This window comes from Pezoporus occidentalis, unplaced genomic scaffold (assembly GCF_034315485.1).
Source record: "Pezoporus occidentalis ecotype Australia unplaced genomic scaffold, CSIRO_AGI_Poc_V1 ctg76, whole genome shotgun sequence".
Classification (NCBI taxonomy): Eukaryota; Metazoa; Chordata; class Aves; order Psittaciformes; family Psittacidae; genus Pezoporus; species Pezoporus occidentalis.
Genome location: NW_026916115.1, coordinates 1,557,912 through 1,574,313, shown reverse-complemented (window position 1 = coordinate 1,574,313; position 16,402 = coordinate 1,557,912). Strand labels below are relative to the sequence as shown.

General features: G+C 41.9%; 1 protein-coding gene across 2 annotated transcripts in view; it reads left to right on the top strand.

Moving 5' to 3' along the window:
- Positions 1-16,402, top strand: part of XPR1 (xenotropic and polytropic retrovirus receptor 1) — a 108,079-nt gene that overhangs the window by 65,626 nt on the left and 26,051 nt on the right. For both annotated transcript variants that reach the window (XM_062602332.1, XM_062602333.1), the window contains exons 3-5: positions 3,616-3,717; positions 9,321-9,544; positions 15,937-16,086. In XM_062602332.1, coding sequence (XP_062458316.1) covers positions 3,616-3,717; positions 9,321-9,544; positions 15,937-16,086 — 476 coding nt within the window. The remainder of the gene's footprint in view (positions 1-3,615; positions 3,718-9,320; positions 9,545-15,936; positions 16,087-16,402) is intronic.

The following is a 16,402-nucleotide window of genomic DNA, read 5'->3' as shown; positions in this document are numbered from 1 at the left end:
TTGGCAACCTTGTTCATGGCAACTTCGTGGAGCTTAGGGTAAATGGAGAATTAGGGCTATAGAGAAAGGACAAAAGGAAGCTTACTGCTGGCCCTTCTTGGCAGCAATAACTGGATGCCTTTTAAAAACAGCTTCTGTTGTCATGGAGCTTCTGAATCCAAGGCCAGTTTCTGGCACTGATTTTCTCATGGCAAAAAACGTTGTCCTGTCCTAGCCTTGGGGGGAAAATAAATAAATAAAGGCAGTAGCCTTGGCAGCACTTGTCTATTATTGCAGCTAAATGACTGAACTGCAGTGGGAATGGGACCAAAGGGAAAGCTTTTCTTCACAGAGAATCCTGATTTTTAAAGCTGGCATCCACCATGGTCTGCAGAATCTTTTGTAAGAAGGTGTTTGACATTTGGAGAAGGATTTTGAATAGTTTGTATAGAACTTGTTTTCCTCTGAGTCAGCGATGTTTTGAGGTTGAAATAGAGACCGGAATTCCTGAGCTCAAGGTTTTTGGAAGGTCTTCCAGTAGTGGTTGGTTTGTGTTTTAAAGCCCATTTTCCTTTTCCAAACTTCAGAGATAGTCAAACTGCTTAATACACTTAATTATCATTTCCTGAAGTGGTCAGTAATGTACAAAACAAGATATTTCTTAATGTATTTGGCATTGATTATGTTAGTTTAACAGCATGTTAATTTGCTGAGCTTTTTCCTGTTTTAAAAGGTGATATTTTGACTGCATAGAACTTCCTGATGATTTTTTTGTTGTTGTTGTTAGTTCTTGGATAGTTCCAGTGTCTGAAGTTTAAAAACTTCCTTGGTTTTATTTTTGCTTTGTAAATATACTGAAACCTAGAAACCAGTGATGATGGAAGTGGTTTGGTGTTTTCGAAGCAGGAAAACACTGTGTGCTTTTATTTCTATATGACTTATTTTTAAAGGCAGGAAATGCTGATTACCCCATGTCAGAAAGCCTGTATAGGAAAGTTTTTCTGCTAGAAATATGTAAACTCTTTGGGCTGAAGAATTTGCCCTTCAGGTCCTTCCTTAAGGGTCAGCTGTGTTTTAATACTGCCTGGTCACTGTTACTTGAAAAGCTTCAGCTAGTGAATAAAATCTCTGCATATTAAGTATTGCATAGTAATTTCTGTTGCTTCACTGTCTGTTTGTGTTTTGTCTGCCTGAATTTGAGGCTGTTGGGTCAAGGATTAGAGCTCTTGCAGGCAAGTTCAGATTGGCCTTTCAGGGTTCCAGGGTGGGATGTCGCAACTGCTGTGACTTTGCTGTTAGAAGATACCAGCCCCAAAGCAAGAGTTATTTTCTGTCCTTCTGGTTTTAGGCTGCCCACAGAGGGATCTGTGTTGAGGCATTGGGCTGAGCAGGAGCAGTTGAGGCACATACATGTTCAGTTCTGCAAAGTTTGCACCGGGCCAATGACCTCGAGCAGGGGTGTAATGACACCTCGGGGCTGCTCTGGCTTTTCTTCAGCAAAGAAGAGTTGGAGCCCTGTCATTTCAGGGTTTGTTTGCATAAGGGAGGGAGCCCTTGGCCTTGGGAGTAGCTGTGAATCTGCAAGTATAAATGTCAGGTAATAAAGGGACCCCAGGAGCCTAAACCTGGAGTTTGGAACAGCCTTTGGAGCCCTTGCAAATCCTTTTCTACAAGCCCTTGGATAGTGGAATTGTAAACACCCATCATTGTTTCAAGACTGTTGTTTGTTTTTCCCTCCCCTTTCATTCTTTAAAGCATAGAAAATTTTGAATGCTGAAAGTTTTGTGTTTAAATATTCTTGTGATTAATACTACTCTGAGGTGATTTTTACCTAAAAAATTAATGCTAAAAGTTTTCTTAGTTATTATAGTCTATTTATCTGCTAGTAAGTGAAACTTTTCTGAAGACACTCATATTTTCAATTTAATAACATGTATTTCAAAATCTATTTCTTGATGTTATTAAAGCTATAATAAAATCTTATTTTTTCTCTCTGTAATAACACTAACTTTTTCAGACTGTAAGGCTGAAATTGAGGAACTAACTATGGAGGTTATGAAGAGTGCTTTATTTCAGCATTAGCAACATTTGGATAGAACAGTGCTAAAATTTGTAATTATAGTGTGTTGTCTTTAATTTTTTACTCATTAAACTAATTTCTTAATTATTAGAAAATTCATTCTGCCTTTGAAGTTCCACCCTTCTGGAGATGCTGTGCTGTAATTTTATAACAAAGTGACCAAATTGCTGCTTTAATATCAGATTTTTACTTTAATTATGGAATTGTAAATTGTGCATAACTTTTCCAAGAGTTAGAACAGTCCCAGAGCAGCAGGGAGGGAGAAGTGTGGGTCTGTTCATGATTGCCGTAATTTAGGCCTCTTCCTTTAAACTTTGCTTGTGAGATGAGGTTTTTCTTTTCTGGGAAGAAGATACTTTCCACATAGTTTCCCATGTACTTGTCAGGCATATTTTAGTTTGCTGTGGTGCTAGGTTTATATTTGAAGGGTTACAGTGATGAGAAGAGAGGAATGGTAGCTGAACCAGCGAGTCCTCCTGGGAGGTCAGATGAAGCCTTTAGTTAAAAACTCTGCACTTCTAAATGCCGTTTGCTAAGTTAGGATGAATACTTTTCACAGGCAGCTTTGCTCTTCAAGAGCAAGGCCAGTGCCTGTGGTAGGTTTAGGTCCCTTATACAAGTCCCAGTGCAAAGTGTGCTGCAGTGTTCTGAATGCTGGTGAATCTCTGGGGGAAGTGATGGACAAGCTGGAAAGGGCATGGCATGAACATGCAGCACTGATAGTACTTGGCTTTCTGCTGCAGTATATCTGGGGGAGGAAGAACATAAGAAGATCATAAACCCTATCTTTGATAAAGAGGTTTGATTTCACTAAAGTTAGTAATTGGAGAACTTGCCAGTGCCCTAGACTGGAGAGCAGAATAACTTCTGGGTGGGTAAATGTGACTTAACCCTGACATATAGTGCTAGCATGCTGAGAGTGGTTATGATGCTGCTTAATCTGCTTTTGTTTTGGTTGGAAGATCTTTCCCTGATTTGGCTTACCACATGGTTGGAGAAGTGGTGTGGGAGGGAGGAAGGAGACCACCCCTGCAGTGGCTGTGTGGCTTTGTTCTGGATTGATGTGGCAGATGAGGGGTGGCTTCAGGGTGCTGGAGGCAGCAGAAGTGGGCAGGTGGGGATGTAGTGTGGTGTTTCCTTTCCACTGATGTGCGTCTTTGCAGTGGGTGACTTTGTGATGGTAGGTAAGATGCCTTTTAAAAAAGTTCATGTAGATATAAAGAGCAGTCTTGATCCAGGATGGCTGTACAGGTGCAGTTGCACAAGCTGGGTTAGGAATTGGAAATGAAGGATGTGAGATCCGCAGTAACACTTGAAGGATCAAAAAAGATAATGAAAACTTTGGCCAAGATGCAGTTACTGCTTATGAGTTTTTACCTCTTAATCTTTGTATAATTCTTTTTATAAGCAAATATGTGTTCCCTCAGAACCTTTAGGGCCTTATTGTTCTTCCTTCTCTATATAATGAAGAAGGTGGATTTACTCTGAAGAAATATTTCCATGGCAGTCACTTAGAAAATTGTTCTTATCTTCTTTTGTTAAAACTTGTTTTATAGACACAGATGAAGACACAGTGAAAAGATGTTTTGCCACGTTTGAAGAGAAGTTCTTCCAAACCTGTGAGAAAGAACTTGCCAAAATCAACATTTTCTATTCAGGTAAGGTGCTTATTTGTGTATATTTGTGGAAAATACAGCAACACAAAAAGAGTCCAAAGCTCCCAAACTTTCAGAGTAACCATAGTGGTCATGCAGGTCTACCATCAGGTAATTATAGGACGGGTTTATATGGGAAACTGCTCTGGTTTAATCACAGATGTGAAGCCTAAACCATGGTATTTGCATGGAGGGAAAAGGAGGGCAGGTGATTTCATTGGTCTGCGGTAGTGTTCTGCTGAACTTCAAGAAGATGCTCTTATGTCAAGTGGTAGGGCACAGGCAACAGTTTCTCAACTTATCCATGGTGACAGTTTCCTGTGCATGTTTTAGTTGTGCTAAGTTCCTTAACTGGTGTTCCCTGAGCTTGTGCATGAATAGCTATCATGGACTTGCCCCTGTATCATAACTTGACCATCCTGATGTGTCCAAGTTTTAAATTCTTTCACATAAACTCCTTAAACTTTCTGGAGTAGGTCAGCCAAGTAGCAGTTTGTCATTGGCTGTGTATAAATTCCTGTTTAGTAAATTGAGTAAAAATGTAATGGTAAGAGTAGGGATTCCTAGGGGTCATGTGTCAGAGTGCTGTTGTTTGTTGTTTTCCCGGAGAAAGTTTGCTTTCCCATCCTGTGTTTTCTTTAGAATGGGATAATTGGAAATTCACCCTGTAATATTGCTGCAAAAAGCTTAGTGTTAGTGTGATCCAGTTCCACCCACCATTACACTTCAGCTGGTTTTCTGCCCCTTTTGCTAAGGTTTAAAATGGGTTTTCAACTAGAAAAGCATTTAAATATGAAGACAGTGGTGCCTTGACTTCTGCTATACTTTCTCTTAACATGTTGACTTACTAACTTGATGCTATAAACAGGCTTTTGCAGCACAATATGGTACCCTTTTCTATTTCTGACTTTAATCTGGTAACAAAGACAGTTGAATTGTGCAAAATATTTTAATAATCATCAAGCGATGGCTTTATTGCTAGCTATTTTATTGCTAGCAAAATCTGGGTTGTGAACATGAGAATAGCTGAAAGCATAATAGATGCAGTAACAGTGCACTGCAGCTTGCCTCTGTCTAGCTTACATCTAGGCAAGTAAATCTCTTTTGGGCTGGCTATGCCTGCTCTCCTGGCTCCCTGGAGCCGTGGTATTTTGCTATAGCCAGAGTGGAGTGGGTGTCAGAACAAGGGCAAGGAGCATTTTGTAGGTAGAAGTGATATATTTTACTAGGCCAGCTGGGTTTTATACTTTATTGGTGTTTTCCTACATGTAATTCATACATATGTAACTGAGAACAATTGTTCTGCTTTATTTCCGTGTGGGGTCTTTTGTTTTTATCCCAGGTCTAAGATAAGGCATTTATGCTTAGAAACTTGTCTTTCTTCTCTAGTTATATCAGATCCTGTGTACTATGAGCTAGACTCTGTGAAGGAGGTTCTGTCAATTTAGATGCACAATACAGATTATAATTTTCCCTAATGAGGACCTGCTAGAGCACGTGCATCCACATGTACATGTGCAGCCATTCCAGCATTGTTTAAAATGGCACTAATAATATAGGATAGGATTTTTTCCATCTTGCTGTCATTTCAAAAATGTTATAGAAGAGAATACATGTAATTTGAAAATCTTTTGTGATAAGCTTAAAGTAAGTCTTTTACTTGCAGAAGTGACGTGACTTTAACAGTATGGAAACCCTTATTAGGGTTATTAACGTTAAGCTATGTCAAGAAATGTTCCATCAGTGGTTCCTCTTCTTGATCATGTCAGAAATTTGTCACCTCGGACCCTATTGTAACTCCAGGTGTGTGTTAGCTTGGATTGTGACCTGGTACATTCTGTCTGTTACACGTTTATCATATGTTTTATTACACACTTGGCTTTACAACGATAAATATTGCCATTTTCAAGAAAGCTAAGCCTTCTTTTGATCCCTGCTTAATTTTGTCATCTTCTTGATCCCTGCACTAAGGGATTCTCAGTGAAGATTTCCAGGGATTGCCACAACATGGACAACCCGGTCCTCTTAGGACAGGCTCCTCCTGGACCTCAGCTCCTCCCTAGTGTACTTAGGGTCGGAGTACCTGCTGCATAATACTGTATGCTAAGGTTGTCAGCTCTTGTCAAACATAGCCTTAATTCCCCAGACCATTATTGCAGCTCAGTAGGAAGTAAAACAGCCATTAACTAAATCTGATTTGATAAACAATTTGTGATTATTTGGACTATGCTCAAGAAAATCTATACTCAATTGAAAGAAAAAAGCACAGAAGTAAAATTTTCAGATGTTTCCAGTAGGGCATGCCTATTCAAGTGCTGAAGTTTCATTTGTGGCCAGTTTTGGTTTGTGTTTGGGATTTTCTAGAGGGGAAGTTTGTTATATTTTAAGCTAGTATCATCAGGATTTGCTTGGGCTACAGTGTAGCTAGTAACATTTTTGTGGTTAATTTAGGAGGTGGTTTTGTTATTTGTAGGCTTTAACTTGGTAAGCAAAATAGTGAACATAGTAAGTACAAGTAGGAAAAGGAAGGAGTGCTGAAAGAGCCTGCCTAAAATGCCCAGACTCCTGAGCTGGATAGCTGCAAGGAGGTATGGGCTGTTCGATTATCTCCTCTCTGGTGAAACAAGTTTTGATCACAACCATGGCCACGTGAGCTGGAACTTGAGAAACTGTACTAGTTCTTTGATGTAACAGCTTTTCTTCCATGATTCTTATGTGTGAGCTTTTCTTTACACTTGGAAAATGGAGTCAAAACAACTTGAAATTGTATAGCTGAGAGGCAACTCTTTAGACGGTGGTTTTAGTCAGGATCTAGAAGCATTTCTGGGGCAAACCTGCGTCTTTATTGCAAGTACTTTTGTTGAAGTCTTCCTCTGGTTTCAAATTTCTCCTTAGTCTTTGCTGTGAGGTTACACTTGAGCCGATGACTTAGTGGGCATCATGTCATGCGAAATGCTGCCACACAACAAGTGCTTCCAGTTTCCATGTGTATGCTGCTTTTTTTCTAACTCTTTTGAGTGACATATTTTTTTAAAAAAAGTCACATTTGGGAGTGCTAGGTTAGTGGTGAATGACTTCTCAATCATTTTGGAGTGTGCTGTAAACTGAGAAATTAATTTGTACTCTGCTTTGCTGTTTCCCTAAGCGATTCAGTATGAGCTTTTAAGAAGAGCAGCACATATTTTGTCTTATTTTGCTTTTGCAATGAATCTCCATGATAAAATCATACCTTAACTAGGTGAAGTCAGTTGTGGACTGTATAACTGGAGTCCATGTGAGAGAGAGCAGGAGGGAGAAGAAGGTGCAGGACTGCTGTTTCTCAGGAGGGAGTCAGTTGCCTTTAAAGCCTCATTCTTAGAGAACTGTGGTCCTCCCCTACAGATGTGAGAGGGCAGTGCATAATAAAGAAGAATATTTGTGTTTGGAGATGATGCTTTCTTACTGGACATTGCTTTGCAAAGAAGAAAATTGCAGCAGCAGTTTTGAGACTATTTCAAAGCATCGTCTTTCCTTTAAATATTGTTTTGTTAGGCTTTTAGTTGGCTTTTTTTTTCAGGACATAGGGAAAATGGAACATAGTTTCAATTTAGAGATGTGATTTAAACTCTCGCATATTTAATAATTTGATCCAAAGAAATCTCAGTGTATCACAGTTTAATGTGGCATTTTGAATATAGTAAACTTGTGAGTTTTATTTATATGAAGGCTTTTGATTCTAACAGTTGCTCTAATAGATATGTTACTTCTTCCTGAGAGAGTTCCTAAAGTGGGGAAAGATTTTTGCAGTCTGACCTTGTGTGTGTTAAATATTATGTAATTGTAGGCTGTGGGCAGACAATTCCTGCTGTGGGCAAACGATTCTCATTGTGGGCTACATTGCCTCTCTTCAGTGGAGTCCTTGAAGCTATAGAAGTTACCAGGGAGGAGTTATCCTTTCCTGTCTTTTTAAAACATCTTACTTTACTTAAAGCTTATAATCAAGAAAGTTAGAGAGTTTCAGGCTCTTCCATACTTGATTTTTGTATATTGATTCCAATTTTCCATTCAGAAGGGCATTCTCCTTCTGGAAGATACCTTATGCAGAGCACTGTATAATTATTTACAGATGAGGTTTGCTCTTAAAATTAACCAGAATTGAGTAAGACTGAAGAGAAAGTCAGAATTGCACCCATAAGAGTAAATCTTACTTCGAGGGAGGTGCGGCAGCAATTGAAAATTACTATTAAGTTACATAAGATGCTAATGAAGGGGAATTAGATTGATAGCCAGGAGACTGTTGGGCAGAGTTTTGAGTGGTGGAGGGACCGTGGGGCTCCATGGTTTCTGCTGCGGTGGTGTGTGTCCTGCTGGGTGGAGGTGGCTCCAGCCTCTGCTCCAACACTGTGAACCTATTTGTTGCCTTCCTGGCCAGCGCCACTGCACATGGTCCATGATGGGGCTTATCAGCAGAGATGCCAAAGCTGTGACTAACACCATAGGGGAGGGAAAAAGATTGGAGGGAACTAGTTGTACAGATCAAAGAGAAAGATAATGGTGTCAATTATGCTGGTTTTAGCATTAAAAAGATTTTTATTTAGCAAAAAATTATTTTTTTCTAATAGTACATGAAGCTGCATACTTAAAGGAACACCTTTTTCATACTTGAGATGTGAGGAAGAGAGGCTGACTTCTTCTGAATACACATCAAAATGATATTTAAATTCAGGTTGGCTGTTCCTTTAATCAGTAAATAATGAGGCTATGCTTCTAACCTGCATGAGCCTAAACTGAGGAAGAGAGGGATGTATTATTACAGCAGTTTGTGTACAGCAGCTAGTAGTGTTGTAATTCCTGATCAAAGCAGAAGCTGTGTTTGTCTGTCACTGGGAACTTGGCAGAAGGGTAGCGTTGCTCTCTGAGCAACAAAATTCAGCATCTCATTTGAAGTGGGGTTTGTTTTCTTTGTTTTTTTTTTTTCTCCTTGGATTTCCTTACTGTCATATAAAAAGATAGTAAACACATAGTTAGTAGTGGGTGCACAGATATGAAAAGTGCTTTGCTTACTAAACTGTCAAGTTTCATAACATTGTCTAACAGTTGGGTTTTTTCCTCATTTGCTTTTTGTGCATTTGCTTTATTTGAGAAAGGCGATCAGCTTTCCTTTGTGTGCAGAGTAGACGTGTGGTCACTGCTTTGGTATTTGGATGAGACCCTATCTGCCTGGCTGCATCCAGCTGTGGCTCTGCTGATGTGGGGGGGCCTAACCCTGCATCCTTGTGCTGGTTTATAGCCTCTCGGTACAGGCAGCAGCTGAGCAGGTTGGTCTTCTTCCATACCATACAGGTATGCGTAGAGTCCTGGAACAAGCATCCTCTAGAAGAAATCAGATCTTGAGTGGAAGTGGAGAGGTCCGAATTCATGTCTTTAACTAAAAGGAGCTTCATAGAAAGGAAATATGCAGAGTCGTGGAATTTAATGCTTAGGAGGGGAAGACATGCTGTAGGTTATTCAATGCAGTGCTTTTTACCTGCAGGCATGTTATTTGAGGAAAAGGTATAGTGCTTTTAACAGGCTCAGTAGGCAAGTTGCTATCCTCTCATCTGACTTTTTCCTTTCTTTGCTAACAGAAAAGCTTGCAGAAGCTCAGCGCAGGTTTACTACTCTCCGGACTGAGTTACAATCAACTTTGGATGCACAAAAAGAAGCCAGTGGGGTTTCCACACTTCAGCGGCGCAGAAAGCCAGTCTTCCACCTGTCCCATGAAGAACGAGTCCAGCATAGGAATATCAAAGATCTGAAATTGGCCTTCAGTGAGCTCTACCTCAGCCTCATCTTACTGCAGAACTATCAGGTACCTGCAAAAAGATGTGGGTTTACAAAGCCCTATATGTAAATGACTCTGTGTATCCTTCAGTTGCCTCATTCAAGCTGTTATTTTAATTTCTTCCTTAATTTTGGGTTCCCTAGCACTTAAGAAAAGGCAGATGCCTAGCAGCTAGCAGTGTAATGTCTTGTTGCTTTTTGTTGAAATAGAATTTGCTGAGCTGACCTTCAGAAGGAGCTTCCTTTGTCTTCCTTTTCTGGGCTGGCTGACTCCAACACCCTTTGCCCAGTCATGGCCAGAACATGAAGTTGTATCAGTTCCTCCTCCTCCTGTAATGTGTTGTTCCTGTGCAGGGCTGGAGCTGGCACACTGGGGAAGAAAGAAGCTCTTTTATCTAATATTTGTAATGAAACTTGAAATGCTAACATACTGTTTTCTCTTGGCGTTACCATGGTAGTGACTGTGACCTTGCTGTATCAGAATTTCTTGTTAAAACATTCATTTAAAAAAAAGTTTTCAATTCTGTAGGATACAGGCTTGTTTGCCTTGAAGTATGAGAAAACCAAATCTTTACTTGTACTAGGGTTTCTGGCACGAAAGGGCATGGTAAATATTGCAGATGTTGATACTGTTCCAAAAATCTTGAAACAAAAATCTGAAACTGTTATGATCTTTTTTTCTGGGATAGCTCTTTTGGTGTTAAGTACTCTGAAATGCTTTTACATGTCTTACTGTGAGGGTTTTTAGCTTGTTAAATAAGAATGTTTGAGTTTAAATTTAGTACATCTATATTTAGAGATTTACCAGCATTGTACTGGAGAATTTTACTAAACAAAATTAATTGTTAGAAATACTACCTGCAGTATGGGCAAAGTTAATTCTACCAAAATTTTGAGTATTCGTACCATTCCTAAAGTGATGTTATTATGTCTTTGAGTACATGTCTGGAAACTATTTATGGGTTTCTCAATAAAGCCCTTTAACTGTTAGAGGTAATTTCTAGTTCAAAATCCTGGGAAAGTTAGAGTATCTGTAGCTTTTCAGGAATGGAATGAAACAGTATTACGTGCTGTGATTTCTTCAAGGTTTGTTTTGTTAAAAAAAAAAAAAAGTTCTTGGTAACAAAAGTCACTTCTGAGGCTTGATGAAGAATTTAAATAGTGGTGACATAGGTCATTAATCTGGAAGATCTTTTCCTGCTATTCATCAGTGAAGAAGGGCATGTTACACACGTATATTTTTGCTACCAAGAGTTCATTGTACATATAGAAAATGTTAATGTAAATCCCATCTGGATTTGATAGCTTTCACAGTATCCAAAAGGAGCAGAGCTTCTTTCTACAACATATTGAGAATGAGAAAAATTAGTTCAAATTGGTCTTGAAGTTTAGGACAATGAGTACAAGTACTAAACCAGATATAAAACCAAATCCCAGAATACTTCTCTTAATCACTTTTGATCTTAGCGTATAAGAACTAGGCGTATTCTAGCTCTTCAAGTTTTGGAGAGGAAAAACAGTAACCTGGTGGGAAGATGACATAGCTGAGGCCTTCATGTAGGTGGTAAAGGGAAGTCAACAGCAGCATTATAAATATCAAGCTATGACTTTGATGAAATGCTGAAGTCTTGAGGTGGGTTACCAGGAACAGAAAACGCATTTGAAGCAAATTCTAATCTGTTAGACTGAAGCAAGAGCAAAAGCAGCATGCATTCATGTCTAAGGTACACAAACCAAATGTCAAGTGGAACTGTAACTTGTCTCCAGGGCAGCTGATATTTAACTTGCCAATGATTAAACATCTGAAAAAATTGATTTGTTATTAACAGTAATATATCATTCTAGAATGTATAGATCTATAAATAGATCTATTTCTTTGAAATACTGTTTCAAAACAAATTTTAATTATTAAATACATAGTATTTACTTATATGTATATAATACAGTGCATTAATCAGGCAAATAACAAATACTGAATCAGCCTTATTAAACTGCTGTGTGTTTGTCTTGCTGGTGCATTTCCTTATGCATTTGTATATGAGCAGAGATTTTTGAGTCCACTGACTCTACTTGATCTTGCATTATGTTATTGCATAAGTTGTACTCTTTGGTTTTTACTCGCCTCCAATGGATTGAACTAGTGTCCAGCAGAAATGGAAGTCAGGCTTGGAGAAGGCCCCTTGCCAAACAAAAGCATCATGAATAGCAAAACATCTGACTGTGTGAATGATGTTTGACTGTTCCATCACTGTATGTTCCTTGTCAGAAGCACCACTATAACCACCAGTATTTTTATTGTGTGCTTTGGGCTTGCAGAATTTTTGCAGCCAGAGGATGAAGTGCTGCTGGAGAGGTTCAAGGGTGTCTGGTGTAACCATGCCCAGACCGGCCAAGGCACATCAGAGTTAGGATGGGATTGGACACATGGCATATAAAGTGATGTTAGTTGAGGCTTGTTGTGGTTTAAACCCAGTCAGGTAACTCGTTTGCTCACTTCCCCCCCCTTTCTTGCCCTCCCCCTGCTCTCGGAGGGACGGAGAGGAGAATCGAAAAGAATGCAACTCCCACGGGTTGAGATAAGAACAGTTTAGTAACTAAGGTATAACAAATCACTACTGCTACCACCAATGATAATAATGATAAAGGAAATAACAAGGGAAGAGAATACAACACCTCAGCACCAGCTGACCGATCACTCGCCCCCCAAGCCCGACCAAGCTCCGACCGATACCTCCTCCAACCCTGCAGTCCCCCAGCCCTTCCGGCTAACTCCCAGTTACCTCCTGGGCATGACGTGCTGTGGTATGGAATACCTCTTTGGCTAGCTTGGGTCAGGTGTCCTGTCTCTGCTTCCTCCCGGCTTCCCCTCCTCCCTGGCAGAGCATGAGGCTCACAAAGTCCTTGGCCAAACCAAAACATCGCTATCAGCTCTGTTCCCAGGCCGAAAGTCAAAACACTGCACTGCACCAGCTACCAAGAAGGAGAAACATGACTGCTACTGCTGAACCCAGGACATTATCCACCCCTTATTCCATACCTTTCATGTCATGCTCAGATCCCACATTTTCAATATACCATCACTCCACTCTTATCTAAGTGCATGGACCAGTAGCTATAATGCTGCTGCGTCCATCTGGTCCATGATGTCAGGCTCCATCTCTTGTACCAGTCTTCCAGAGCAGGAGAGACTGTGTGCAATGTTCACACTCGTGAATAACCTGGGCAATAGTGTCCATTGCTAAGTCCACCCCTCGATCATGAGTCCATCTCTGTGTTGCATCTCTGCTCTGATGGCCTGAAGTGCCATGGGCCCACCAGGCTCAAAATAATTCACTGTCCCCTTCAGCAGTTTCTGCAGCTTGTTGCTGGGGACTCCATACAGCTGCCTTCCATCTCCGATGCTTCCAAAGCACTGGAGGGGCCCAGTGGACTAGATACTTGCCCATACTGTCCCACACACCCTGCCACTCATGACTCTCCAGCCTTGGAGAAAACCTCTTGGTCCTCCTGTATTGTTGTCTAACCCCAGACAAGACCCAAACCTGACTCTGCTTAACTTTTGAGATCAGACAAAATGGTTGCGGGTAAAACACAGTCTGTATGTGTGCCAACATGCTGATCCCCATCACAATCAGCAGGCAGGTACCAAGGATACCCAAAGGCCATTCAAAACCTTCAGAACTCTCACACGACGCTGCTGTACTTGTCACTGGGGCTGGTGTAGCTGCTGTACTTGTCACTGGGGCTGGTGTAGCTGCTGTGCTTGCCGGCTCTCCCACCGCCAGCTTCTCTTTTCCTGAGTCCAGCTCTTCCTCCTCTGCCTTGCTGGGAAATGCTGCCTGGTCTCCTGCGTCCTCCTGGGGCTCGGCGGGCGGCTTCCGGGAAACGCTCTCGGCCGTCGGGGGGCTGGGCTCGGCCGCGGGGCTCGGCTCCTCCGCCGCCTTCTCCCGCTGCTCGGCAGCCCCTTCCTTCTGCTCCTCGACCGCCCCGACCTCCTCCACCGGCAGCCGTCCCCGCGCGGCCTCCGGCCCCGCTCCCGCCGCCGCTTGGTCCCCGGGGCCGCTCTCCCGGGCCGGTTCGGCTGCCGCCGGCTCCCGGGGCCGCTCCCCCTCGGCTCCCCGCAGCCTCACGAAGATGGAGAGTAGGGTGAGGGCCAGGGCGGTGAAGAGCAGCCGGACGGCCAGGTACAAGTCCACGGCCACGTCCGTCCCGCCCTGCTGCTGGAGCCCGCCCGTATTACAAGCCATTGCCATAAAGCACAGTGAGACAAGAACCTTAGCCCAGGCCCCACACTTGATAAACACTAACACAGCAAATACCGGCTCTACGTAAGTCACAACATTCTGAAGCTGTGAGATCAACAAGAACAACTCTGAGAGCCAATAAATCAGCATTGTGACGAATGACTATTAATCTGGTCAGATCTGTTGTTATCTCAACCCTTCGTGCCCCACGTTGGGCGCCAAAAAGAACTGTCGAGGTTTAAACCCAGTCAGGTAACTCGTTCGCTCACTTCCCCCCCCTTCTTGCCCTCCCCCTGCTCTCGGAGGGACGGAGAGGAGAATCGAAAAGAATGCAACTCCCACGGGTTGAGATAAGAACAGTTTAGTAACTAAGGTATAACAAATCACTACTGCTACCACCAATGGTAATGATAAAGGAAATAACAAGGGAAGAGAATACAACACCTCAGCACCAGCTGACCGATCACTCGCCCCCCCCAGCCCGACCAAGCACCGACCGATACCTCCTCCAACCCTGCAGTCTCCCAGCCCTTCCAGGTAACTCCCAGTTACCTCCTGGGCATGACGTGCTGTGGTATGGAATACCTCTTTGGTCAGTTTGGGTCAGGTGTCCTGTCTCTGCTTCCTCCCGGCTTCCCCTCCTCCCTGGCAGAGCATGAGGCTCACAAAGTCCTTGGCCAAACCAAAACATCGCTATCAGCTCTGTTCCCAGGCCGAAAGTCAAAACACTGCACTGCACCAGCTACCAAGAAGGAGAAACATGACTGCTACTGCTGAACCCAGGACAAGGCTACAGAAAAATCTCTGACCAAAATCATCATTTTGTTGCATAGTTTAATTTCAAGATTCTGAAATGGTGGTCTCTCTGGGTAGAATGCTGGCTTTTCCAATAGAAAACAGTTAAAGTCTCTTGTCTGCAGTAATGCAGATTGTTACCTCATTGGCTTCCTGCTCCTGTCTCCCTGCCCTCATTTCCTCACCTGTATGGTAGTAGGGGTCTGGTATTAAATCACTCAGTATACTTAGATAGAAGATATTTCAGTGAGTAGCTGGTGCCTCACCCTAGGGCATGGGATTTTGCGGTTTTCTTTCTTTTTCTTTCCAAGCTCCTTTCTAAGCTTTTTTTTTTTTTTCAGAGATGAATCTTGCCATGATCTGTCTGTGTTCCTACTGTTGCTTGAATGAAACATTGAGTGTTTTGAGTGGTGTTTTCTGCATAATGAAATGCAGGATTTTGGATGCATCTTGTCACAGCAATTGCCTGCAGTGTGATGAGCTTTGCCTTTCTTAAGTTACTGTGCATTAGAAGAGTACTGGGTTAGTCTCATATATAACTTGAAAACGAACAATTAATTGTTGTTTTAATGCACTTCTACATACTAGGGAGTTGCATCTCCCACATCTGCAAGTCTAAAATAGTTTTGCAGTCATTGTGCAACGTACGCTGTAGAAAAGGATAGTGCTGTGGGGATGTACAGGTCTGGAGCTGATCTGCAGCATTTATAAATTTTGTACAAGGATTTCCCTTCTGTAATGAGTTTATCTGGACAACTTGACTTGAAACCAGCACAGAGTTTAAAGAAACTAGAAGCTAGTAGCTTAGCCTTTTCAGAAGGGAAAACCGTTGAAGGATTGGTAATGACTGTGATAGTTTTGGTAAACATGTCTTTCTGTAGCTTTGTATGTTTCTTAAGAGCTCATTCCAACTCCTGCTAATCCAGAGACCCGCTGCCGGTTTGCAGTACCTGGGGTATATGCAATAAGGTATACCCATGGAGAGGGAGCATGTCGTGAAATAACTTCAAGCATGCAAGTTTTGAGCATGTCCAAAGGTTATTAGTCTTCAGGGAGGTTTCATCAGGATTGTCATCACTTCCTGCATTAAGGAAGAAAATGGGAGTAATTTGGCTTTTCAGGAAACATGAAGTTTAGGTAGTTTCCTGCAAATAAGCTATATGGCTTTGTGCCCCCGAGTCCCACATTTTTTCTGTTATTTGTAAGGGATATGTATGCCTTCTAATATAGCAGTAAATCAGAAACTTCCTGACAACAGATGCAATAATTTGTTGGGGTTTACTAACTATTCCTTTTTTGCTAGCACTGGAAATACAACCATTTAACTTTCCTGGGACCTGACTGAGGTTAAAAGCCAGTAACTGTTTTCCCTTGTCTGCAGAACCTGAACTTCACCGGCTTCCGCAAGATCTTAAAGAAACATGACAAGAACTTGGAGACAGCACGGGGAGCAGAATGGCGGGTGGCTGAGGTGGAGGTAGCACCTTTCTATACTTGCAAGAAGATCAACCAACTTATCTCCGAAACAGAGGTAAAGATGCTAGTCTGCGTACTGTTCCTCTTTTTAACTAGAAAACAGTGGTTTTTTGTTCACTACTGATTCCTATAATGTTTTGCTCTCTCTAGCTTGTATTTGCCACCAAGACAGCTATTAATTGATTTTGAAATGCCACTGCTTTCTGGCACTGCTTACATAACTTGGGTATTTCTCTTCAGCTGGTAGCTTTTCACTCTGAAAAGCCAGTGCAGTGTTAGCTCGTATTGTGTAACTTGATGCAGCATGGTGAGCTTCTCCTATCTTTGTTAATGTGTGCTAGGAGAGTATTGGGCCAGGGCTCAAATGTAAC